The sequence below is a fragment of the Dromaius novaehollandiae genome, chromosome 12 (assembly GCF_036370855.1).
Source record: "Dromaius novaehollandiae isolate bDroNov1 chromosome 12, bDroNov1.hap1, whole genome shotgun sequence".
NCBI classification, from domain to species: domain Eukaryota; kingdom Metazoa; phylum Chordata; class Aves; order Casuariiformes; family Dromaiidae; genus Dromaius; species Dromaius novaehollandiae.
In genome coordinates, this window is record NC_088109.1 from 7,680,576 (window position 1) to 7,705,152 (window position 24,577).

At 39.0% G+C, this 24,577-nt stretch overlaps 2 protein-coding genes across 4 annotated transcripts in view; one reads left to right on the forward strand and one right to left on the reverse strand.

Moving 5' to 3' along the window:
- The window catches only part of CFAP92 (cilia and flagella associated protein 92 (putative)), a 167,377-nt gene that overhangs the window by 45,190 nt on the left and 97,610 nt on the right, over positions 1-24,577 (forward strand). The window lies entirely within an intron of this gene.
- The window catches only part of EFCC1 (EF-hand and coiled-coil domain containing 1), a 59,305-nt gene continuing 48,742 nt past the window's right edge, over positions 14,015-24,577 (reverse strand). The window contains exons 6-8 of one of the 3 annotated variants that reach the window (XM_026099544.2): positions 21,526-21,684; positions 18,343-18,412; positions 14,015-16,705 (exon numbers count right to left, since the gene is read on the reverse strand). In XM_026099544.2, the coding sequence (XP_025955329.2) occupies positions 16,572-16,705; positions 18,343-18,412; positions 21,526-21,684 (363 nt within the window). In that variant the 3' untranslated portion in view covers positions 14,015-16,571. Of the gene's footprint in view, positions 16,706-18,342; positions 18,413-21,525; positions 21,685-21,796; positions 22,345-24,577 lie in introns of those variants that run through there. The other 2 variants (XM_064518852.1, XM_064518853.1) reach the window with 2 other exon arrangements.

The following is a 24,577-nucleotide window of genomic DNA, read 5'->3' on the forward strand; positions in this document are numbered from 1 at the left end:
TCAAAATAATCTACTTGTTTTCATGCCACCATTTTTCATATCTACAATGAGAAATTGCTAACAACAGTCCTAATCTTCAGGAACTGCTAAATGACCACTCTGAAATCAAGGCCTTCTTAAGCTCTCTCTGGATAAGTATATAATGCTAGTTACTACATAATATTAATTGCATTTCCTTTGGTTCGAAAGACAAGCTAAAGATGTTAGCTTAGATGTTAGCTGATGTTAGTCAGTTTTATTAATGCTGTGAAAAATTTCTTGGACTGATTTTAAATTAGGGCTGTCTGCTGCTCTTTTTCTGTATGGTAGCACATCAGACAGTGTACAACTTTATTAGGTCTTATTTATTGAAGTTTAATGTTTATTAAATGAGCTGATGGTGAATATTCTTACAGGGAGATGAAAGTACAAAGGCTGCATTTAAATCACTGTGACTTGCGAAAGGAAAATACTAACAATAGTAACCTTTTTTGAAGATTGCTGGTAGCATTTATTGTGTTTCTATATGTGTAGTGGGTTCTTGATAAGAAGAGAAATACACAAATACTATCTAAATAAATTACATTTCTATATGACTAGCTATTTTCATGAACATTTACCCTGGCTTAACCCTTGTGCACATCCTGTAAGTCATAGGCAAGAGGAAATGTAAAACCAGGCAAGTGTTAAGTAAGTGAAAGGTAAAAGTATTTAAAATATTTGAAACAATGGAAAGGTGATTTTAAGTATCTGAAACAAGGAACACCAGAAAAATTGACTTGTGTGAGGGAGAAAAATAAATCTTTTTGCAGAAAGTATTCCTGAGGTCTGCAGTAATTTTTACAGATGTAAAGACCCTTTAAACAGTCTATTCACACAGTATGATGGGCACTCCTGCACACAGTTTGTTTGGTAGATATAAAGCTTTTCATTCCACTTTGATATATGTCTCTTTTTGGTATGTTATTTATATGCTTGTTATAAACAAAATATTCTTCAGAATTCAGGAATGTCAGTAACTCATTGCCAGTATTCTGTGAGTCAAATATGCTCAAATTTTTCTGAAGAGTTAATATGGCTGGATTTCTAAAAGTGAATGTAATGCTAATGAAGGAGCTGGATACACAAAATAGGTAAAATATAGGCCTCCGCAAAGTAGCTTTTTCCATTCTTCCCCTTCAACTTTCCCAGCTCTGCCCTGAAAGATCCCCCAGGCTGCAGGATGAAAGGGTAATGCGCTCGTCCTTACCCCTGAATAGCCGGCCCCTTCTTACAATGAACACAAGGAAACAACAGTGACTGGTAGTGTTTTTTGTGACAGCAGACAACTCATTTCAGATTAGGTCTTTTCTGTGCTAGCAGTTTGCATTGTTCTTATTTAAGATCTTATTTTAAACTGCTATAATTAAACCAATGCAAAAGACTGAATAGTTTTTCTTGTTCTGGGGACAAGAAGGGAAGATTGAGTATAAATTGCTTATTTCAGATCTGTTTAAGATGCATCTAAACCAGCTCAAACAACTCTTATGCCTTATTAAAAATGCAGATCTGAACTGCTTTAACTCAAGAGATATACATAAATCAATATAGTCGAAGTGGATACTGCATTGGTTAGGGCTTTCATCTAAGATATGGGAGAACTGGGTTTAATTCCTTGTGTAACATGCAATTATTTATGCAAAGTGGAGCAGCTCCAGCAGGGGAGATTTACTGAGAACCCAGCAGGTCAATAGTGCCGCAGTTACAGAATTCATTATGATATGGGAGACCAAAGTTAAGTCCCTACTCAGCTATATTCAATCTTCCACCTCCTGGGAGAGTACCATATCCCCTGCACTGTTGGTTGTACTGCAGAGCTCGTGAAGCTACTTGTATCACCACAGAAAGTTTCAGTTTAGGTGCGCTTCTCCGACCAAAGTATCCCACCGGAAAATTCCTGGTCTATTCTACTTGCTAAATTTATCCTTTCTCCAGTTGCACGAAGGGCATGATAATGTCATCCCCTCTTCACTCTGCCACCCTGAGGACTTCCACTTAATGAGTCCTTGGGTCCTTGTCACACTCCAGAAGGAAGAGCTGTTAATGTTGATGTCCTGACCAAACTCATCAATAGTATTCTTTTTATTTTAGTATGCTATATAGTTTCCATAGTGCATGGTGCTCTCTATTTCTCCTCTCAAATTATTATGTAGCATTACTATTAAATAGCTACCCTTTTTACCTGAAAAATGGGTAAATGGTGCTTACTGTTATTCTTCCCCTATCTCTCAGAAATACTGTGAGGCTTAATTATTTGTAAAACCCTTTGAGATCCTTCTATTGCTGGCCACGGTGCTACCAAATTGCCAAGTGCTTTTATTTTATGCTACTTGTCCCATTATGTTTCTCTTTTACTGACTTACAATATGTAAAGTTGTTTAAAGGTCACTCTGCTGGAGTCATTCTTTGCCACAGCATACAGTGCATTGATTTTCCACGTTTCTGAGACTCCCTACGCCTGCTGTGAGCTCTCAATTTCCATAGCGATGTGCTTAGCAATTGTTACCATGTGCAGGACTAATTTCACATTCTAGGGAGGGCGCACTCGGTTTCCAGCCTTGATTTTTTTATAGTGTCAGGTCTATTCAAATAGCTCCATTATTTTCTGTTCTGTTGTCTGATAATGTTGGGATTGTTTTCTTTTTTGTTTTATTAGAACTTTCCAAAAGGAAAATCGATTTCTTCCCTCTCTGTTATTAAAGACAAAGAATTTTTTAACTGTAAGCAAATGAGGTTATTCTCACCCAAGCTGAGACAACTTAGGGTGTCTTAACTTCCCTCTGCCCTTAACTGGCTGATGCCCTGAAAGCCCCTGCATCATGTTCACACAGAGCCTCGCTGCTGTTCTGAAGCAGCTGGGACTATCCCCTGTGCCCTGAGGATGCCACTTAGATGGGGTGAGTACTGACAGTCCTTGAGCTCTTTCCCATTATTCCCCAAGGTATTCGGAAGGATAAGCAAGTTCAGCAACTCAGCTGAAAGAGGTCGTGGAAGCTTAGTGTAGTACAGAAAACTCCCTGAAGGAGTCCCTGGGGGATTCCTCTCCAGTACTGTGCATACCTGTAATGTGAGTAGGACTTCTCAGTGTGCCACCCGTATGCAGCACTGGCCAAGCTGTATGCGCATAGCAAAATACAGCTTGGATGATCAGCATAAAGAGCAGCTCTTAATTTCAGCAAGGTTTTCTAGGCTACAAGCTGCATCAGTTCACTTGGTGCCTCTGACTTTTCAAATGCAAACGTCTTTGACTGTTATGCTTCTGAAGTACTGTTTCTACACGTAGTATGAGAAGAAGTGCTCCCCTACTCTTGCATATCCAGTATTTACTTCATCCAGAGAAATATGTGAATATGAACTGGTAAACACAATAAACATGGGGATTTCCCTCACAGGGAGCCAGTTCCCCATGTAACTTATTGCAGAGATAGTGGGAGTTTTATGAGTTGGTTCGTGATAAATACCACATGTGCTTTAGAGCACAAAGTTAAATGAAAAAGTTATTAAAAGCACCAAGCAGGGATAAAGCACTGGCACGGGTAAGAGCCTTTGATCAGAGAAGGCAGAAGCTGTTTATTGGGAAATATCCCTTACGTGTCTTCTGCCAGGCAAAATGCCCTTATACTTACAAGACAAAAACTAAGGAAGTAGTAAATACTGGAGGACCTGAGACAGGGAAAGGTTGGGGTTGAGTGAGTGGCTAAGAGCTGTAGATACAACTGAGTAGAAATTCATCATTACATTATCACTGATGGTTAAACAGAACAAATATGAACATGCAATGTTCAGAGTGTTTGAATGGCAACATTACTCTGTGTTTAATTATAGTGGGCATGTGTGTAAACACAGCCTACCAATTGCTAAGGACATTTTCTGTGGTATTCTTGGCTATTTATTACTATGAAAAATTAAAATGTCATCTAAATGATTTGTCTATTGTACTTCATTTTTCTTCTTGGAATTGTGTAAAATGCTTCCAAAGACCTTTTTTGGAGATCTATTCAGCTCTCTCGCACTGTAACGTGGCTAGTAGGGCCATAAAGTGACTTGTCAGCATTTTTGTGCCAATAGCAGATATAAATTGTATTGGAATTTTTAGGTGGTATTGGCTGGAAAAGCAGTGATAGTGAAGGAATAAAGGAAAATGCGACTTGCATTTGCTATTTGCTTGTGTGACAATTTATGAGCCAGTCAAAGGCTAAATTACAATTCCACTATCCTTCCAAGATCTCCAACTGTTTATTTTCAGCAGGAGTTAGGACCAGGTCTCCATAATGTTATCATTCAGTGGCAGATGCAGCTTTAAAACTGTTTATGGAGTTTATTCATCTGTGTGGGTATGAAGCGAATCTGGAGTCTGTAACAAGGAATTTCCAAAGTTTTCACACAAATTGCTGGGCCTGGTTATTTGCATTTTTAGTAGTAGTGGTATATAGGCCTGGATGCTGATTTTTCTTACCAATTCTGTTTCTGTTTATAAGGAGCTGTCAAATATCTTGTACGTCTTGGAATGGCTTGAGAAAGCCTTACTACTTTTTAGTTTTAAGCTACCTTTTCCTTAAAAAAAAAATATATCTGAGCAGAATAAGCAGAAGTTGCTGGTTTTTTTGCTTGGAAAAAAGAATAAACTCCCCCAGCCTTTTGTATTGCCAAATCTTTTAATTTTAAAGGCCTCTAAATTCTAAAACAGGTTAGGTTTCCCAATAACATTCTTTTTTTTCCATCATAAAATGAGATTCAGTTGAAGTGGAACAGTTCAAGTGCAAATGAACAGATGTTTTGTCAAGGGTGGAATTTCTGGTAAGTCAGGGACACAGATTTTCCATTCTGGGATAGTCAGTGGCTATTCCACTATGACTCTGTCTTTCCTGCAGTGTATTTTCAGTAGTACTGCCCTTATTCACAATGTAACTAATGAAAAATACAAGTGATAGAGACCTTCATCTCTCTACCTAAGAGACTCTCAGAATCACAGAATAGTTGGGGTTGGAAGGGGCCTTGAGATCATCTAGTCCAACACCCCTGCTCAAAGCAAGGTCAGTTAGAGCAGGTTGCTCAGGGCAGTGTCCAGGTGGGTTTTGAATATCTCCAAAGATGGAGACTCCACAGCCTGTTTGGGCAACCTGTTCCAGTATTTGAGCACCCTCACAGTGAGAAAGTTTTCTTTTATGTTTAAGTAGAATTTCCTGTATTTCAACGTATGCCCTTTGCCTCTTGTCCTGTCACTGAGCACCACTGAGAAGATTCTGGCTCCATGTTCTTGACACCCTCCCTTCAGATATTTATACACATTGATAAGATCCCCCCCCTCAGTCTTCTCTTGTCCAGGCTGAACAGTCCCAGCTCTCTCAGCCTCTCCTCATATGTCAGATGCTCCAGTCCCTTAATGATCTCTGTGGCCCTTCACTGGACTCGCTCCAGCAGTACTGGAGAGCCCAGGACTGGACCCAGCACTCCAGGTGTGGCCTCACCAGGGCTGAGCAGAGGGGAAGGATCAACTCCTTTGACCTGCTGGCAACACTCCTCCTAATGGAGCCCAGGATGCTGTTGGCCTTCATCTAGATTGAAAGAGATTGTGATTCAAGTCCCTCTTGATTCAATGCAGGCATCTGTATTTCAGCTTCACCTTTCCCACGTGAGTACCCTGACTGCTGGATTATTCAGATTATTGACTGTGTGAAGGTGGGTGTCTTCTTGTTACTGTCTTGCAGTTTGTGTGCACTACTATCTGGGGCAAAAATGTGTATCTTTGCATTCATCCCACTTCCACTCTAATGTTGAGTCAGCCTCTCAATGGCCCACTGAATATTTCATTATTTATAATTAAGTGCGTTGTTCAAATACTTGGTTTGTTGGCCCTAGACATCTTTATAGCACAAACAAGCATGTTATTTACTTATACAGTTTATCAGTCAGTGATCTAACTATACCTACATTTATATTTAATTATATTGAAGCATATTTCTCTTGATGAATTTTCACAGCCTTTTTCCAACACTAATCCAAGTTCCACTAATGTATCTTCAGAAACATTTTTCAGGAAAGGAGCAAGCATGTATTTATTCTAACCACCATGAAGTCAGCTTCATATTTTAGGCTTTTAAAATTATAGTGATAAAAAATACAGTGCTGCATTTGTGCATAATATTGAAGTTGCTTAGACTTTGCAAAACTGTCCTTCAGCTTTGCTCACTTCCACATCTGCTGACATCCTTGTCCATACAGGGGATAAAATAAGAATAAGGAGACTTCTCTTTTTCCTTCTACATATTCTTGAGAGCTTTCTCTTGTACAATTCTTGTCAGCAGAATCTCCTTTTCTGTACTCTCAGTGTTGTCAATTATGTTCTATTTCAGAGTCTCAGCCAGCATTTTTTTTCCCTCTCTTCCTGTACTTTTTAATTACTGGCTGTCTCTGTCATGTTTTAACTCTCAAGAGTTTTGAGATGACTTGTACATACTTACAATGAAAAAGTAGTATAAATTGAGGTCATTCTACTCTGACTTGCATCAATTTCCTTTTATGAAATAGTGGTTGTTGGATATACAATTCTGCTTCTCCATTAGAAAAAATACAGTTGGAAGAAAGAACAAATACCAATAGCTATACATATTCATTTTATACTTGAGGATTTGAGGCTGTTTGAGTGGAGGACTATGCTCTATGTGTAAGCTAGAAATCCTGCAGTATAAGTTCAAAATGAAATTCTAGAGAGTTACCCATTGTTGTTAAAATTTTCACCATGGAAATAAAATTCTCAGATTAATCAATGTAATCTGAAAATTTTGCTTATCTTTCTGAATAGTTTCCTTTTCCAAAATCCATTTTCCAAAAGACAAACACTCCCTTCACAGATTTGAACATCCTGATTCCATACTTTCAATAGTTAGGTTAGAGCATTCCCTGACAGTTGCTGTAAAAATTCATTTTCTTCCTCCAGCCTAGGTAAGTCTTTGGTGTTCCTGAACAGAAAAGAACCTGGTATGTGGTTATTTCTTATATCCTGAAATATTTCTGTATTTCAGGATTTGAAATGCTTCCTGTCTCTTTTCTGTCTCTGCTCAGTATGTTGTTGTTCAGTTCAGTGGCTCCTTAAATCTGATTTTATGACACAAATTCTTGGTTCTGTCGGTTTTATTTATACGTAGCTCCAGCCAGATACATAAAAGCAGCTCCAGCTGTGTTTCTCTTCTTTGTCAGTTCTATCCAGTGTTGGTGATGTTCTCTAAAGCATTAGTTTGACCCAGGCTGTCACACAGCTTGAGTTACAAAATGGATGCACGGGATCAGGCAGTCATTCTGTTCCCTTGCTGAAAGTCTAAAAATGTAAAAGCAGAATCTGAGCCAAGACCTCCTACGTAGTATATACGTTTCTGTCCTTACACTGGAGACAGCTTCTGTTTTTATTTGTGGCATAGAAGGTGTAATTGCAGTAGATGTTAAGCTGGTTACTGCAATCTTCATTAAAAAGGGATGTGCTTTAATGGTGGAGTTGATGGTAAGAGGTTTTCTCTGCACAGTTCTGTAAAGGTGACCTAGATATGGTTTCCACAGTAGTAAGATGTGCTACAGGCTATTGATGAGCTCAGAGGAGACTCCAGAAGGCTATTTAAAATGCAAGCACATTTGAGAGTGACTTTCAAATGCCTCTCAAAACCTGGTGACATTTTGGGGGGACTGTCAGTCCTTTGGCAGATGAACCAGTGGTGTTTCTCAGCCCACGGCATGGCAGATGTTTGTTCATAAACAACTAGCAGCCATCCTGAATTCTGCCAGCATCCCTAGAGCGGCTCTCTGATGGGTAGGGCTGCGGTGCATTGGCAAGAAAGAAGGCAATACTGCTGCATGTGCTGGGCTTGTACTGCGAATATACAATGAATTTTATTTCTCAGATTAGTTAAGAAACAAAAAAACCTTCCACGGGCATTGTATGTTCTCTTTTTAAAAGTAGCATTTTTTAAGTATATGGTATGTTTAGTCTTCTCACTTTCCATATCTTTTTTTTTTTTTTTTTTTTTGCCCACTTTCAGAAATAGAAAATGCTTCAATGCTTCACGGTATGCTGCACCTTTATTTTATCAGAGTCCTTTTTTTTCCACTTGAAGTTATAAGCAAAATCTATGAGAAATGATTGGCAAAACCAGAACTATAAGACAGTGAAACTTTCTTCAAGTACAGAAAATATCCCTAAATATAACAGGACAAACGCTGAGGTCTGAAGACCTTTTTGCTTTCTAGTGAGGATGTGGGTGAAACCACTTCAATGCTGATAATTTTTCAATGTCATCCTACAGTCCTTGTTCACTCTTTGACAAAGATAAGTTATCTCATAGTTCTTTGAAGCAGAATCATAAAATAGTCATTTATAACGTACTTTGTGTTGCACTCTCAGAAGTGCTGCTCATACAGCCAAGTAGCACCACAGAGAACACAGAGAGCTCAGCGCGACAGACTAGCTGCTCGCCTCTAGGGGAAGCTGCCCAGCATGCTGAGATCTTGCTGCTGGTCACCTGAAATAAGGCTGTAGGGAAGGTAAGCCCTCAGCAGGAGCAGTGCTTGTAGGCTTTATCTAAATTAGAATATAAATGTGTGCTATTACAGGTGTGTAAAGCCTAACGGATACTGAGCTCACTGAGTAAGATGTGATATTCTCTAAAATACCATGGCCAGCTTTAGATTGGTTAGCACAGACTGTCATTTGGTAGGACCAGCCTTGTACTGCCTTCTACCTGATTACATGCCTTGGGCTGCTTCCCTCTGCTGTTTCACCACAAATCTCTCTGTTTCTGTAGTTCCCGCAGAGCTGGGCTTGTATAGCTCCCTCCTCCATAGACAACGGAGTCAGCACCTTACTGCAACAGGCAAGGGCACGGTATTGTAGTGGGAGGCTGTGTTTGCAAAAAGCCAGGTAATTCAACAAGTGGTAGTGGGTGGAAAGAATAGACTTGCAGTATCATGGATTTCCATCTCATGGCATCCGTAGAACTTGGTAAGTATGATGCAGAAAAGCCAACACAAGAATAGCTCACCTATAAGGTACCGTGGTAGTTGTAGGAGGGCCCTATGGATGCCAGAGTTCTACCAGCTTATGTTGGTGGCCTTAGGAAAAACATGGGTTTATTTTGTCTAAGGAACATGTGCTACTTGGCTGATGCAAACCAGGCTTTTGTCAGCTAACAGGCACTTTGTATGTGGAGGCAGCTGAACTTTCTTTAACAACATTTTCTAGTAGAGTCTAGAACTAAGTGAGGGCTATTTCCTTTGTAAATTTGGAGGGTAAATGTACAGAGTCTGCATTCTCTGAAGCATGAATTAATATCATGCTGAGTTAAATTTTTTTTCTTTTCCTGGGGCTATATTTTTTACTTGAAACTAAACAACTATCTGTATTCTGTGTTCAAAGTTTTTACAAACATGTAGAAATTTAAACAGACCTTTGTCCGCTCTCCTTCTGTGAGTTTCTTTAGACAAAAAAACAGCTGTACTAGCAGGAGGCAAACTGGTCATGAGGTGAATTTGATGTCCAACTGGCTAGTTATTATAAAACACCAGCAAGGATTTTTGGAATTTCCTCTGAGCATTTTTACTGCTTCCTTTTGTTCTACTGTTTATATAGTGTGGAAATTGATAGGGCATTAAGTCTAGGAGCATAAAAGGCTTTGGCCAGAGAGCCTGGATTAATTGTCATTCTGAAAAATACATGCATTGTAGGAAATAGTAGCTGTCGTTTAAGGAGTTTCAATTTAGGGAGTTTCATTCTAAAGCAGACATCCCTCCAGAGTGAAAAAGGAAGCGAGCTGCATGAAGCAAAGGGAAAGATTTGGCCTGTGTGCTAAGGGGGAGCTCTTCTAAGAATCTGAAGAAAATCAAGGGGGCAAAATCAACTTCAGCTATTTTATCATGCTCAGGCAATGCCAAACAAGTACCTTTTTAAATCTCCCCAGGATTTCCACAGCCGTCAAGTAGCCTGGCCTAGAGCAGTGGGTTACTTCACACGGACTGCCAGTGGACACGCTGCTGAGCGCCTATGCACAGCAGGGGAGGGCAGTGCTCTGGTGGTATCAGCTGTAGTCTTCAGGTAAAGATGAGGAGTGCTGACGCTGTCTTCCTCCTTTTCAAGAAGCAGGTTGGGCTCAAAAAGGGCTGGCAGAGTCCTCAGACAAATACATGCTCACTCGGAGCAGTTGCTGGCAAAGGCCGCAATTTAGAAGCTAAAGGGCCACCAGACTGCTGTAACAGATAGTACCATGGGAAATGGCTAGGGATGTTTCTGCTGGTGTATTACAAAAGAGACAGAAAAGCAGGACAGAAACCTGACAGGAATACCAAAAATCCAGGCCCCTTGAAAGTAAAATGTAATTCAGGAAATAAGGAGGATGTTCAACTGAACTTCACACTAAGAAATGCACTCTATTGCTTTTGTATTATGAAGTAGTATATGTAAAATCATTAAGCAAATAAGCTAATATAAATAAGAAAGGTTTTAGGGTCCTTAAACTCCATGAAATTATAAATTTAAAAGAAACCTTTTGGCCGGTAATGCAATATGCCACACATGCTGTGAGTGTCTATTGTCATTCTCTCTCACCTAGGAGTTCTGTTTTATTCACCACTATTTGAAAGTGTTCCTTTCTTTTTAACAGTAAGATGAAAACAAAGAATGAAATCTAAATAATCTGGCTTTCATCATTAAAATTTACCATGTAATAGATTAATGGATTATATCATGAAAGGGGGAAGATTGAATTTCAGCAAATTCAGCAAACTTAAAGATACCAGTGCCAAGGACTTTTTTTCTTCCAGAAGTGTGTATGAATGCCATCAACCTTTTGAAATAGCTCTGTCTGGGGACTGCCATGCTGATTCAGTGCAAAAGTTTTATTAATCAGTGTAACATTTGTGACAAGTGACCACTACCAGATATTTCAGAGAAGGGTGCAAAAAACCTAAACTGGGCAATTATTCATCAGGTGGACTTGAATTTACTACTAGTTTATATCTCATATGAAGCAAAAATAATGGGAGGAGGAAACTCTACTTGAAAAATGTAACGCATCCTAGAAGTGTCACAGACCCTCATATTATCTCAGCTAGAAATAAGCCAAGCCAAAAGTGAGAAAGGCACTGGGAGAAGGAGGAGTTTGAAAATTAAGTCGAACCGGAGAGCTTGATTTGTGAGAACACTGTGGAGGTCCATGGAAGAAGTGTTCCAGTTTCCTTGCCAGGGCCAATTTTCACTTTTAATGTAAATTATACTGTGAATATGTGATGGTAGCTGCTAAAGAAGAGCAAACACATTATAGGGAAGGGGCTTTTGTCTCCTTAGTAACTTATTTTCCTGAGACAAAATACTGGAAAAGAAAAGAGAGGTGAATTACCTTCTGTCACTGTTTACAACGTCTGTAGTCAGTCATATCACAGTGTGTCGAGGCTGAGTCCTTCCCATGGCACTCAATTCTCTCGTCACACACAGTGAAAACACTGCTTCAAGTAGCCACAATTTAAATGTGTGAGGAGCTATACATTCAACAAAAATGAAATCACATAATACAAAAGGTACAGTGATTAGTATAATTATTTACCAGTCAAAATATACTGGCTGCCTAATCCAGCTTCTGGTTATGGTTGTTATAGTTACTGTTGCTGAAAAGAACAACTGATAGGAAAAAATGAAGAGGAGGGATTTCTCTTTAACTTGCAACTATGGTAGCCTCAGACTACCGTCTACAGTAATCTGCCAAGCAGATAACATGCAGGAGAAAAGTACAGAAGGTAAAGGAAATCACAGGAATCTATAGGCATAAAGTTATAGCAAGCAGAACTGGGAGAAGAGTGGCAGACTTCCTTAAGTATAGGAATGCAGTGACTAAAAAATTACTTTAGATTGACTGATAACCACTTAGAGTGGAAGTTTTTAGTAAGGATAAGAGAACAAAAAGGGAATATCATTACTGACCTCACAGTAAATAAATGTGCGCGTGCTATGTAAATCTCTTTTAACTACACTTTGCTAGATGATGTTTAAAAGAAAGGTAAGAAATACCCATTAACTAACATTTTAAGATGAAGCTTGGGTAGGGGCAGCCGGAGGCCATGAGGGGCATATTAAAATTGAATTGACTCCTTTCTGTGGGAAAGGCCTGAAAAAGCATTCTGAAAGGTTCAGCCTGATAGCTCATGGCTGCCACACGGCAAGATCTCTGTTCTTGCATCATCTTCCCTTCTGCTTCCTTTACTGTATTTCTTACAGTAGTAGGTGTGAGAAGTAGGCATCAGTCTTTTGCATCCATTTTCAGCAGCAAAAAATCCCAGTGAGGAAAGTCTGTAAGAGCTAAACAGTCAGGTTTAGAAGATGTGAACATCAAAAGGATACGTTCCTTGAGACTCGCATGAGGGAGCATGAGAAGTGCTGAGAAGGCTCGAGGCTGCTCCTTCAGGGAAAGACCGGATACCAGAGTTCAGGTATAGAGAAGGTGATGAAGAACAGCTTTTTCTCTGGGGTGAAATGTGTTAGGGAGCCCCCAGCCAGTACAGCTGGGAGCAAACAAACTGTCCTTTCTTTCAGAATGGAACTAACCTCTGAAGAAAAATATTTCTACCAGAGTTAGGAGTGAGCATGCTGGGCAGGGCATAAAATCTCACGCGTGGTGTAAGGCCAGAGTTCAGTCAGGGTGCCCCAAAGCCAGTGTAAGTAAGTTGATTGATCCCTTTTATAGATGCCCATTGACTTCTTATATTAAAATTAAAGTAGTATAGTTCCCTTCTACAGAGAAGACCTGAATAACCCATGCTAGCTGGAAACTGTCCAGCAGGGCTGTGACAGCAGAAAGTTTATAAGAAAATCTTCCTCAGGCAGCTCTGCACATTGTGACAATATGAACTATGCGTGGTTTATAGTTGTAGAAATTTGCTTTTATATTTAGGGAATGCTTTAGAATAAGAATTCATTAGCATGGATGTAGTGCTGTGTAATGCTCTAATCTGGTCTCCTCTGGTGACCTGTCACATGCACTCTTCCAAACCGTGTTTGCTAGTGCACAAAGAGATGTTGGGAAGGCAACACTGATGGGGCTGCTCTAGTTAGAGAAAGCTCCAGATAGGCAATTGCACTTGTTTTGTTTATAACTTTCACTTACTTCATGATTTTTTTTCCTTACTGAGAGGTCAACATGCAAGCAAATGGGCATTTATTACTGTTTGGTAGACATAGAACAAAATACAGCGTTGAAGAGATTTGAGATACTGGATTTGTAGTTGTACTTTAAATGGAAGGCTTTTGAGTGTGCACTGCTATCTTTTCAGGTTTTTTTCTCATATGGGGAAATAATTTTTTACAAGGTTGGTTTAAACTTGGTATGTATTCCCTGCAGCATGAAGGACCAGTTTGTGCAAATCTGAGATCTTGCATGTGCTCTGTGAGCAGTGGCGCAGCACATTGCTGTGAGGTCTGTGAGAATTGTTCAGAGGAGGGGGTTGCCACACAGTCACTGTGACTAATAACATTATTGTTCGAAACACTGCGAAGCTATCAATGACTCTTGATCAGATAATATTTGTTTGCTGTTTATCTGGGATAAATTTCCATACTCAGAAAAGCAAGACATTTAAACAAAAAGGTAGCTAAAATATGCTGTAATCACTTGACTCCAGGAGCGAGGTCTTTAAGAAAACCAGAACTTGTGTAACAGTTGGAGATTTTGAAATGCTGGGTTTACTTTCCAGGACTTGTGTGCAGTCTCTTTTGAATGTCTTCCAAATTGTAAATTGTACTATTGAAGCCTACCTCTTTTGAGGCAGAACTAGAAATTTCTCACTTACATTGATTTAAAATCACATATTTATATAGGTTCATATGAAATATTTGCCTGCCCCAGCAACACTGCTATCAGACTCAGTATAAAAAAAGGTAAAAGTATTTAAGAAAAAAATCAGTTTTAAGGTCACAAAGAAACTCTTTTGAAGAACAATGCTTTGCTCTGCCACAGATTTCTAGTAAGGATTTGACTAATGGCTGTTTATTAATCCATCCTGAAGAGCAGAGTTTTCTTATGAAAATACAGCAGGTCTGACTTACTCCATAATTCATTACTCGAGGACATGCTGATATATCAAAAATCATTCTAATTTGTAGCCATTTCTTATAGAAATAGAAAATGTTACAGTACTTGAACTTAATTCAACAAGATACAGTTTTGGTCCTTCCTATCAGTTAACTGCTTTTTATTTATTCACAAAAGCTTCCTTTAATCTCAACTGTTTGCTTCTTCCTTAACACCAGAAATATCCAGTGTTTCCAGTGATATTTTTCACCTTCCAACTGCAGCTCAACTGCTGCTTGGATAAGCTGTGCAGTACTCGGATTATATTGCGCCTCCCTCATTTTGTCATTAGCACATAAGTCCACTTAATAGTCTGGAATATTTCTAGAAAGATATTAGAAAAAAGATCCCAAAAGTATGCAATTAGCAATACTAATGTATACATAAGTGTATATATTATACAAATACTTGTGTATATGGAGAGAGAGTATGCAACAAGTAACATTAATTCATATCATGAAAGAATACTGTAGTGCTTGAGGGAACTCGTAATCAGGTATGTATTTGCATTGTAATCCTATTCCTGAAGTGTCTTTTCTGCCAAGTATACACACAGATCATGCATACTTAATGATTTACTGGCATTTTCTCTCTTTATACATATACATTATTCCTAGAAAAGTCCAAGAGAGCTGTACCGAACATAAGCTGATAATTGCTCTTGCTTTCTTAGAAAATAAACCCAAACAGGGAATTAACTTCTGCCCATTTTATGTAATTTTTACCTGTTGCACATTTAGTATATAGTTTTCTTAGTATTAGTATATTGCTAAGTATAAACTAAGTATTATTATGCTTATTTTATATATGCATTATATTATGCTTAAAAATACATATGTATTATATGTAGTATTAGTATACAGGTTTCTTATTTAGAGTGAATATTACAGTATGTCTATCTGTCCTGTCTAAATTATTTTGATGAAAAATCTGCAATGAAAATACATATCTGTATCTAATATATATCTTTTTATAAACTTCCTATGTTAAACCAGAAAAAATCCCAAGTAACACCATTGAACAGAGTTTGGCCCATTGTTTACAAAACAACTTTTTTCTCTAAAACAAAAGTATCTACTGCATGTTTTTGCTACCAGCATGTTTCAAAATGTTAAGTAATGTAGTGCAGTTTTGCATGGGAGGCATATGTGAGCTATACAGTGAATTATGAATAAAAAGGAATAGAAATCTCCCTACTCCCCAAATTGCATTGCGATATGAACTTCTTCTTCTGTATGAAATACATTTTCATGGAAAAAAATCATATGTACACAGTTCTGAATTGAATGGTCTTATTCCATTGCTGGCATTATCTCAGGCAAATCATTTCACATTTTTAGAAGAACTACAGTACATCTTTTCAATAACATAAATTCAACTGGGTGTTTTAAGAACTCTGCTTCTTTAATTTCTCTGTTTGATAGTTGAATGAAACAGCAAAGGCAACTTGGCAGCAACTTGGGTTTTTTACTTTTGCCCCCAGGGAATTATTTTATTGCTGATTAAAATGGTATATGACACCATGATTAGGCCCAGCATTTTACTTCCATTTGTCTGCAGGTGGGGCTTATCTTTGTGTCTGTACAGTTGCACTGAGGAAAATTAAATGGAGAACGAAACCATGTACTGTACGTGTCATTTGCTAATGCAATGATGGCAGCTGTTGCAAAGTGAATTTTTCAGTCCTTCCTTTCCCTGAGAGCCTGGAAACAAGATTGCTTTGTGCGTTTTTCAAGCAGTTAAATGTAACTTTTAATATAAAATCTTAAGACTATCATCAGTAAGAATAGTTGCAAATTTCTAAGGCGTTTCTATAATTACAAATACAAAATTCAGCAGAACAGTAAGATAAATCTAACTTTAGAGTTAAATAAGGTCAATAATTGTATTCACATATATAAACATACAAACATACATTTTATACATAGTCTTTAACTTGCACTACTGGCCTATATTCATATGTGTATCTTTATATTACAGTAATTTTGTCCCTTGTGCATTAAGAACACAGCTTACTTGCCAGTGGCTAGAAAGGCTGTCTTTTGCTTTTGAATAAAATGATTCAGTTAACACAAAAGCTAAAAGTTGTTGCCAGCTACTGTATAACCAGGGCTGTAAATCTAAATTGGTCAGGTCAGTGTAATTGGAATACTTCTTATTTGTGTAGCCAGTTCAGTTACAGGGCCAAAACGTAAGGCTGGTTAGGCTTCTGTCAGAGATGGGCATTGGTGAGTAATCCTCACATCACGTGAACAAGGGATGACTTTGGAGTTAGCTGAGGAATTAGCGCTCTTCCCAGAAGCAGCATACCTTTGATTTTGTGGCTTAATTATTCTACTACTCTTCTCCATTACTGAGCTCCTTTGAATTTGACAAATCTTCTTCATTCGTCAGTTGTTTGAATGAGCGGTGGCTGTTGTTTGACGAGCTGCGAGGGGCTGTCGTTGGCACTGTTGCTCAGCACGAGATGACCAGCGGGTTAGACAAGGACCGGCGATTCTGCGCCTGCTCCAGAGGCTGGCTTTGTAAGAGTTCGCAGGCAGTCAGCCCATGGTAAAGAGTATCTAGGACTTCAAAAAGGTGGGCTTTTCCTTTTAAAAGAAAATTGCAAATATTAGCATATCAACAAAGCCAGAAAATTGCAGTTTAACAGTCATAACAAAAGCTCTCTTCTACATAGGTGCTATTTCAGACAGAACATGTCAGACATATTTCAGACAGAACTGACAACATTTATGAATTTTGAGACCAAATAATCAATTCCTGTCCCCATAAAAATGCATGAGAGTGGAGCTGGGTTCAAGGACTGTTTCTGTACTGTTTTTCTGTTTCTCTTGCTTCATCCTCTGCTCATCAAGTCCTCACATACAAAGACTGTTTCATATCACCATAAAAAGTTGCTAATCCAATCATCCACTTAGTGTTCTCAAACAGGAAAAAAAATGTTTGACAACAAAGACTTAGGAAAGCTGCTTAAGTCGCATCAAGTGCAGAGCCAGAAAATGGAAGAAGAGAAGGCGAGCAGTTTATGGCAATGGTGATGGAGAATGGACAGAGCGCGTCACAAGGTTACTTCACTGTTTAACTTACTGCTGTCAGTTATCCATTTTTGGAAGCTGAGCTGTGCTGCAGTTACAGCAGGAGATATTTTGCTTCAGCAGCATTACTTTGAGTCTGTGTTCCTGTGTAGGATAAGTAGTAGTACCTTCTGGACACCTGGGTGCTGTGTATACTAATAGTCACCCCTTTTCTTGTGTTCACCAAATCTATAGCTCAGGTATGGTTTCCCTCTGTGCTGGTGTCCTGGAGCCAGCAAAAGCTGCAGCTTCCTCTGCTTCCTCTGCAGCCGTTTGGGAACAGCACAGCTTAGGTCCAGACTGCCTGCACACTAAATTGCTGCACACTAGCAACAATGAGGCTTTGGAAGAGCAAAACCCAGAATGGTTTTTATATTATTCTCCCTGAAACACTATTATTAATATTCTCCAAAACCAAACCTTCAGGCCACATCTAGCCTTTATTATCTTGTCTTTGATTACTGTGCCTATTAAAAGCACCTACAAGCCATGTTCTTAGGCTTGGTACAGCATGTTCATTTCTTCAGCGTAAGTACAAATGCTCTGCTAATAGGAACAAAGTAATCAAATCTAAACCTCCAGGCTTTGATCCCTGTGTGGTTCCTACAAAGGCAGCTCTGGCACAACAGACCATTGTCAAGGGAGAGAATTTTGCAAGTTTAATTTTTCATAAGAGGAACATGAAAGGTTGTTATTACAAGAGTGCAGAAAGGAACTGTGATCCAGTTTCTTTACAGAAATGTGCTGCTTTTTCATATACCTTGTCTGTGTTGCAGGAAAGGGATGAAGCATGCACTGGAATAGTAAACACTGATAAATGTGGGTGCCTTACATACTTGGGGTTATGTTTTCCTCTTTTTATATTAATGAATTCCTACACACATTAGTGGGATACTGAATGGTTACCCTAAGGCCAAATTCTAATTTAAATTTGGCTAAAAAATACTGGATGTTTTCCTGTTCCTGAAGTGTCGCAGAGTAGAAAGCATCAATTTCTAAAGGTAATCTTCTTGCCTGGTACTTCTTTCCCTCACCATGTCTGCCAGGAGTTGAAATATTTTTTTTCCTACTCGATTGTTCATTATCTAGTGCTTTTCGCAAAAGAACACTTTTCTTACTCCTTGGTCTTTATACATGATTTACTTTCTTACCATTTTGGGGGTCACGGCAGGATTCCAAAGTGCTCAGCAAGATTTTCCCCAGGGCTCGCTTAGATATATTCTTTAAAAAACAAGATAATATTATGGCACAATTATGTCCTTCACCAGCTTAAATATATGCAATAAACTCTATGCACAGTGTATTTGCATTTGAAAATTAAAAGAAACCAAATCCTGGTAATATGAGACCTGATACTGGCTTTATTTTCAAGCATTTTATCATAGATACTAGTCAAATGAGAGCAGTTTGTGGAGGGTCCAATTTCCTTAACACGGCTCTAGAAAGAGAAACTGCAGTTATTCAGTCCCAAATACAGAGCTTTCCAGAGCCTGTGCCTACACAAATCTAGATGGTAAGGAACACAAGCAGGGCATGCACAATAAAAGCTTGTTCAGGCCTGCTAAGCCTATGTTGAAAGGTGAACAGGAAAATTTTCTGATGTTATATCAGAAAAAAGCTTCCCAAACCCACTTGTTTTAAGAATCATTGGCAAGCGTTTTAGGTATACAGAAATCAGAAGAGATTGTTGTATATGTCATATGGCAGGGCCACTATTAGTTATATATTGGGGTGTATTAAACATCAGCCAAAGTGAGAGGACTGTACAAACTATTTAGGATTTGCATGGCCTGTTTTAGTCACAGTTTTATTTTAGAAATCTTTTGGGATGTTACATAATGTGTCTGGAAAACAAACTCTCTTAATTTGTTATCTAGACACTAATGCATGCTTTCTGGGAGATGGTCTTGCAATCAGTTTAATTAGTACTTACAGCCCCCATATCTTCAGGGACAGGCTGTTCTAGTTAAAACTTAAAGAAGTGAAAATAGCTGGAGGCTAGTCTGGAAGAAAGATTAGGTACCCTGCCAGCAACTCAGGCCATCCTGACTTTGCTTACTGATGCTAGTCACCCACCTTCTGCATATCTGCCCCAGTGGGGACCGGGGCATAGTGGATAGAAGTTTTTGGCGGGCTGGGATTATACGTGGCCTTTGTAACATGCTGGGAAATTTGGCAGAGTGCACATTTGTCTTGGGACAGTCATTGCTTTGTAGAAGATACTGATGCAACTGAGGTGCTGGGGGTATTTGCAACTCGAAGACGAATATGCTGGGGAAGTGACACTTAAAACCACAGTAATTGATGAATAAGCTTTCTTTTGTCTGAAGTATATCCCATTAGGGATTTAGGAGATCTTTGTTTAAACTCTGCTGGGAATGCTGGGAATTACTCAGTTACAATGACAGTGCTCCCTGTACTCATGCTGTGGAAGTCAGAAGGACACTGTGCCATGTTTCTAGCAATGCTTAGCATTCAGCACTGTTATCACTCAGGTGTGGCACATTGCATGATGGATTGTCTCCTAAGCGGGAATAATTTTCAATAATATGACTGACCAGTGACTGACATGTTGAAGTCTTGACACAAAAGGTTATTATGCTTGTTGCCAGTCACAGTCTTTACTAGTTTAATTCTTCACTGGATAGTTATTGAAGCATGTAACAAGCAGTGTCAGACTTGGGATAGGAAAGTAGAATTTCTGTGTCAGGTGCTAAAGTAAGTTACCAAATTATGAGATACTGTACTCGTTCCCTAGAGTCAGCAGTGGAACAGGAGCGTACTTCACACACAGTAAAGTGATCATCTGAGGAAGCATTCTCATCTGACATGGACTAGGCAAGAGCTTTGCTGAAAATTGAGGAGCACCCTGAGTCGTTACTGAAGAAATTAACTCCCAACAGTACAGTGTGGCTCCCAACATACTCCATGTTCTACAGATTATCCATCCATCCAAGAAGGTCTTCTGACCATCCCTCACTGTTATCAATCCCTAGACAGAAAATTTAAACATATTTTCTAAAGGACTGAGCTGCCATACTGGCTATATACTTCTGGGATATTGTTGCATCAGCTCTTATATGTTTGGGTTATTAATTCAGTAAAAAACTTCTCACAGAAAAATATCTTACTGGTATATAGGAAGTGTTTCTGTCCCTTTAATATGGACTCAGTGCCGCAGTAGGATGCAGTTAAACAAAGGTTCTCCTATTCTTTTTTTTTTTTTCCTCCACCCTTCCTTCTGCTTGCACAGGGGAAAGCTGAATTCTTGTCTATGTGCAGCACTGATTTCTGGCTCAGTCTGAGTTTTGAACTCAGTAGGTACTGGGAGCTGTGCTTTGCAATGGCAGGATACCTCTGATCAGATGCTGATCAGTGCTTGCAGTTGCTGTACAAAAGGCAGAGCCTGCGACTCGGCATGCCATGCTGCTAGCTTCGTCATGCCTACCCCCCGGATACCGGTGGTGGTGGGAGGTGCACTTTCTGGTTTGCAAAAGCTTGTGACTTGAAGACTGATACATAAACATTTCTGAACAATTAACCATCCCACTGAAATAAGAGATAAAAGTGTTAACTTTAATGTTTAGCCAAATTCCAGAGAGTACTGCTATTTTCTGCGCAGCTCAATAGTTCACATGAACATTTTGACTTCCTCCACTATATTACCATACAATGTACTGAAGAGTACTGCATTGTTGCTGCATTTCACCAGAACTCTGACTGCATAGCACATGTTGGTCATGTAATTTCAGCAGAAGATTCCCATTTCAGGAATCTGAGTCTGAGGGTAAAGTGCACTGGCATAAGAATGACAGAGATATTAAAGGAGGACTACGTGCTTTCATTTCTTTCCTCAAAATAGGAATGTATGCATGTGAGGATTACCACATACCTCACCTGGAGCTATGTGAGGCAAAGAATCTTTAAAATGAGAGCTGTATTATAAGAGGACTATTTTTCGGGCTGGTGTCTGCTTAAGAGAAGACAGGCTGGCACTGAGATTTCTGTGGGATCAATAGGAAAAATAATCTTCTAGAAGGAAGTAGACTTTCTGATTATTACCATTTTTGTTTTCCTTGACTCCCAAATTTTTATTTAGAGGAGAGCTTGGAGATCTAGATCCAGGGAGATATCTGGGCCTCTTTTGGAAAGTCACCCATGGGGGTTTAAAAGTTTTCTGCAACCACTGGGACAGTTTCAAGAGCAAGCACATGTAGAAATATTTCCTGGTGTAAAGGACCTTGTACTGAATCAAAGTTATGGACATCCTTTTTAGTTTGGAAAGGACACCATCAAAAACAGTGCCAAGTCTCTGGACTGCTTTCTTGCCATACCAGGTCTCGAAGTTGTTGAAGAAGCTGTAAAACATCCATGAACTTTTCTTCCACCAGTGACAGCCTGACTCTCTCAGTCTCCAACATCTGTAGCTCCATCTTCAACAATTCAGTCTCCTCCACCTTTTGCTGCAGTTCACCTAGCAATGGGCCTTTCATCTAGACAATGACACAGGAAATTAAAAGCACTAGAGCTTTTCACTTTCTTGCCCCAAAATTGCAAAGCTAAGTTTTCCCCCTTATCTGGTAAATGTCAGTTCACTCCGGAAGATTATCTTGAAAGGAAGTACATTTCTTTAATGTCTACATAAAGTGAAGAATCAATTGTTGCTAGAAAATGCATGCTTTGCTCTTGTACATAATGGCAGGTCATTCAACACTGGATGCAACCAGATCATTCAGAAATCTTAACTGGTAGCATTTCTATTTCAGTTTTCTAATCTTTTGCAATCCTATATTCCTCTAAGGTAAGAAAGCATGACTGATTTGTATGCCCTCACTAATGTGATCATATTTTTGCTTTGGAACTCTTACATGCAGATCATCCGTATATCTGATGAAACAAGAAAATAAATTTATCAGCTAGTTTCTTCTAAGTATTTTGGGGAAAAAATGAGTCTTAAGAAAAGATTTTTAAGATCCTCGTTCTGCAAAGCATTGGTGTGCCTGCTTGCTTGGTGAATCACTGGTTTGCAGCTAAGTGCAGAAAGGTCCTGATTCAACAAGACTTTCAAATAGTCTACAGAAATTATAGCAGGAGTGGCGTTCTCACACCTGGACCTTCCAAAGCTGAGCTGCGACCTGTCAGTTGTCTCAGACCTACAAGCAGAAAAAATGTTACCAGTTGAAACGCTGCATTTGTTTCATTGCAGAACTTAAGTGAAATATTTTGCACCACAAAGTAAACGCTTGTCAGAGACCCAGAGCTTTTTTAGCTATAGCAAGGTTCTGAAAGGCTACGTTAGGAGATCAGGAAGGTGGTGCATAGGGTATGGCCAGGTTGCTAAAAAGAACCTGAAAATCATCCCCTGGAAAATATGTCATTTAAATATTAATTTCTGACTTTCGAGAGCACTGACATATTTCAACTTTACTAATAGCAATAAACTTCATTTTTCATTCATTACTGTGCCTGAAAATTTGAAATGTAACCATTTTTTGCAATTTCTTGTTCCAAACAGAATCTAAATATATTTATATTACCCTTAGGATCAAAACCATGTGGAGTAAATGCCAAGTCTGCTGGCTCTTTTAATCCCTCTTTGTTGTCATTTTTTTAATCTCTATTGGAGTTCTAGCAATAACTGAAGAAAGAGCTGAATCAGTAAAGCTGCAGGTTTAATGGGCACACTATTAGATTTTATTCGTGGAAATTTTTATCCTAATTAATATTTAATAGATAGGAAGGAGCTCCAGTTCCCTAAAACATGAGTGTCATCAGAGTGAAAAAATAAAATAATCCTTGATCCACTTTGAGTCTTCTAAAAGGTCATTTTAGTTTCTGACAGTGCTGAAAGTATGTACTGGTTGTCACTTGTTCCACCATCAGATGGAAATTTGTCTGTTCCATTAGTTGTCCCTGAGCATTACTGTGAGAGGCTCTCCAGCTCCTCTGAGCTGTGCAGCAGCTACGGAAGTTTGGATCTCTTACTCTAGTCCATTTGCCAAATAGTGATTTCAGTATCCCTGTCTGAACACCCATCTTGGATGAATAAAGTAATATTTTCCTGTACATTAAGCCAACATTGTTACCACCAATGTGGCAGCAGTGTGACTAGGACAGCAAATGGTCTAGGGGCTGTGTGAGGTCTTCAGTGAATTAAACATGTGGCTTGCTTTATTATGCTGCAGATTGCCTCCACGTTGTAAATACCACTCATCACAGATATGTACTAAACACATGAAATAGAGTTATGCTCCCCTGTACAGCTGAACAGTGACAGAAGTGTCATATCAAATAACACAGAGGAAACAAGATCATTATCTGTATTTGTAAAATCCACTTTCCTAATACACAGCTAAACAGATGCTCATGGAAATTCTTAACTGGTGCCCACCTATGCTGACAGGAGAGAGGCCTATCCCGTCAGGCCTCAGCACCCCTAATATTACACATCTGCTGCTTTTAGCTACTTCTTTAGTCATGCTGGCAAAACCACCATACTTGGAAAGCTACACAGTGACTTCTCTGTCCTCTGTTGGTTGTTACTGAAAGGCTGTAGGCTGTGCAGTGTGTCTTGTGTACAAACAAGAATGGAAAAAGTACAAACTTTCCTCTTTAATATGCATGCCACTTGAGTCCTCCATAGTTGTCCAGTGTCATAACCAGCTGCTTAGTTTTTATGGACAGCATCTGCAATATGCTTAGCTCAAAATACTACTAGTGATATTTGGACATAGTCTTTGTTGTTACTGCTGGCTCTTTTTCCTCTTCATTTCAACTGCTCATATAAAGCCCTTTTTGTCTGTATTTCCTAGGCTCTGACTAGTAAACTGCTTTCCACAGCAGTTGTGCTTTCTTTACAGTCACTTTCTCGTATATATAAGAAAGCTAGTTTTCTGATTCCTCTGCTTTGTTTTTGTTTATGGGTATGTAGGTTTTTTTGTCATCTTATTGTGCTCCAAGACAGTGGTTCAGTGTACCATAAAAACATTCTCCCAGCATGTTTTCCCTAGATCAGCTACATCCAATGCCCTTTCTTACCTCAACATTTGCGAATACGATAATGATGGTAGTTAAGAAGTCTATTCCTTAGCTTAGATACCGAGGAGGGATGGTCAGTAGTTAAGTCACGGGGCTCAGAAATGTGGGTTGTGTTCTTAGCTCTGTCAGAGTCCTTTAGCACAGCTTGATTTTGGATACATCCCTTTTAATCTGTGCCTTTTTTGTGAAATGGAAATACTATCTTGCCAGCTACTAGTTTTGAGAATAAATCAGCTGCTGCTATGTGAGCCTCTTTAAGTAAGAGGGTGAATGCCACAGGAGAATCTAGCCTCCGGAGTAGCGTGTATACGAATACATCTAGGACAATGAATAACCAATATGTAAAAT